Source organism: Nicotiana sylvestris, chromosome 9, assembly GCF_000393655.2.
Source record: "Nicotiana sylvestris chromosome 9, ASM39365v2, whole genome shotgun sequence".
In the NCBI taxonomy this organism is placed as follows: domain Eukaryota; kingdom Viridiplantae; phylum Streptophyta; class Magnoliopsida; order Solanales; family Solanaceae; genus Nicotiana; species Nicotiana sylvestris.
In genome coordinates this window covers 125,669,993-125,671,934 of record NC_091065.1, presented here as the reverse complement: position 1 = coordinate 125,671,934, position 1,942 = coordinate 125,669,993, and the positions used below count along the sequence as shown (strand labels likewise).

The 1,942-nt window shown below is 41.9% G+C and overlaps 1 protein-coding gene across 1 annotated transcript; it reads right to left on the bottom strand.

Annotated features, from left to right (window-relative positions):
• Window positions 1-295: 295 nt before the first annotated feature.
• LOC138878182 (uncharacterized) lies at window positions 296-1,500 on the bottom strand. The gene is made up of 2 exons (XM_070157848.1): window positions 1,153-1,500; window positions 296-946 (listed from the first exon to the last, which is right to left on the bottom strand). The coding sequence occupies exons 1-2, from the start codon at window positions 1,498-1,500 to the stop codon at window positions 296-298; spliced, it is 999 nt and encodes a 332-aa protein (XP_070013949.1).
• Between the last annotated feature and the right edge of the window lie 442 nt (window positions 1,501-1,942).

The window sequence follows — 1,942 nt, the reverse complement described above, 5'->3', positions numbered from 1 at the left end:
TTCGTTGGAGCACCTCAAGGGTGGCATCTACCTGCACGTTAGTTAAGCACACAGAACGAATAACAGGTAAAGTTGAACAAGGGCCTAAGAATTCATACTTGAGGTGTGGAGGCAGAGGCTTCAACTCCAATATGGGAGGTTCCTCGATTGAGGGCTTTGTTGGTGGATTATTTTTGTTCTCAAGATCCAAGGAAAGTTTACGGGGCTCATATGAGTAAGAACTCATTCCTTGTAAGGCATTGACATACTCTACCAAGCCTTCATCCTCAGTCACATCATGGTTTAACAATACATCTTACAAAGGATCCTCCACATTGATCATGGCACTCATGTCATCAACTATCACCTCCGTCACCAGATCCATAAAAGAACAAATCTTAGTACTATTAGGCTGCTTCATTGATTTGCACACGTGTAAGACAATTTTTTTGTCACCCACCCGGAAGGTGAGCTCCCCTGTTTCCACATCAACCAATGCCTTCCCTATTGCTAGGAAAGGCCTTCCCAATAATATCAGCACCTCATAGTCAATTTCGTAGTCGAGAATCACAAAATCCGTAGGCAAAATAAAATTGCCAACCCAGACAAGAACATCATCAATAATACCAAGAGGCCTCTTCATTGTTGGATCCGCCATTTTCAATATCATTGAAGTAGCTCTCGGTTGACCAATACCCAAAGTTTTGAATAAAAAGAAAGGCATCAAATTTATACTTGCTCCCAAATCACACAAGGCCTTTGCAAAATCCGCACTCCCAATGGTACATGGAATGGTAAATGTGCCGGGATCTTCAAGCTTTGGAGCTATTGAGCGCACAATGGCACTCATTTGATGAGTCATTTTGATGGTCTCAATATCCATAGATCTATTTTTAATTACCAAGTCTTCCATAAACTTGGCATATCCCGGCATTTGCTCAAAAGCTTCCACAAAATGCACATTGATCTACAAACTTTTCAATCATCTCAATAAACTTCTTGAACTGGTTTTCACTCTTCTTCATTGCAATTCTTTGAGGTAAGGTGGAGGAGACCTTGGAAAGGGATCCTTGGCTTTAGGCATTACCGTTTTCGGTATGTCTATCACGTGTTCCTAGATAGGTTCACGTCATTTTGAGTCTCCTCCTCATTGTCATGGATATCAATTCTCACCTCAGCATCCAAATTCTCTTCACTCACTTGCTCATCAACTATTGGATCATCGTCATTATGCACTTCAACATCATCACTCATAACTTTCTTTTGCTTGGTGGTACTTGATTCACCACCTCTACCACTCCTTGTGGTCACCGCCATTGCATGGAAGGTATTGTTCCCACCCTTCGGATTTACTACCCTGTCACTAAGTAGTTCCCCCTTAGGCCGAGTGTTCAAAGCTTGCAAAATTAGGCCAAGTTGGACCTCCAAATTGTGGATAATAGTATTATGGGATGCCAATTGGGCATTAGAGTTGGCGTTTTTCTTCATCATTTGCTCAAACATTGACTCAATACTTCCCATCTCATTACTTGATGAGCTAGGACCTTGGAACGTAAATGGAGGTGGATTGTTTGGTTGTTAAAACATTGGAGGCCTTTGAAAACCCGGGCCTCGATTACCATGATTACCATTATTCCATCCTCATTGGTTGTTGTTGCCACCCCAATTGCTATTGTTAGCCCAATTCTGGTTGTTGTTACCCCAGTTGTTGGAGTTATTGTTGTTATTGTTCCAATTTCCTTGGCCTTGGTTTCCCCAATTCTGATTATTCCCTTGTGATCTCCATTGTTGATTTGGAACATTACCCCGTTGTTGGCATACAAAACCTCTTCACTTTGCTCACCATACCCATCGTCTTAGTTGTAACCACTACTACATTGCTTATATTGATCTTGATTGCTTTGCATTTTGTGTGCGGTGAAATCCGAGGGACCGATTTCCCCTTGACACAATGCTTCGAAGA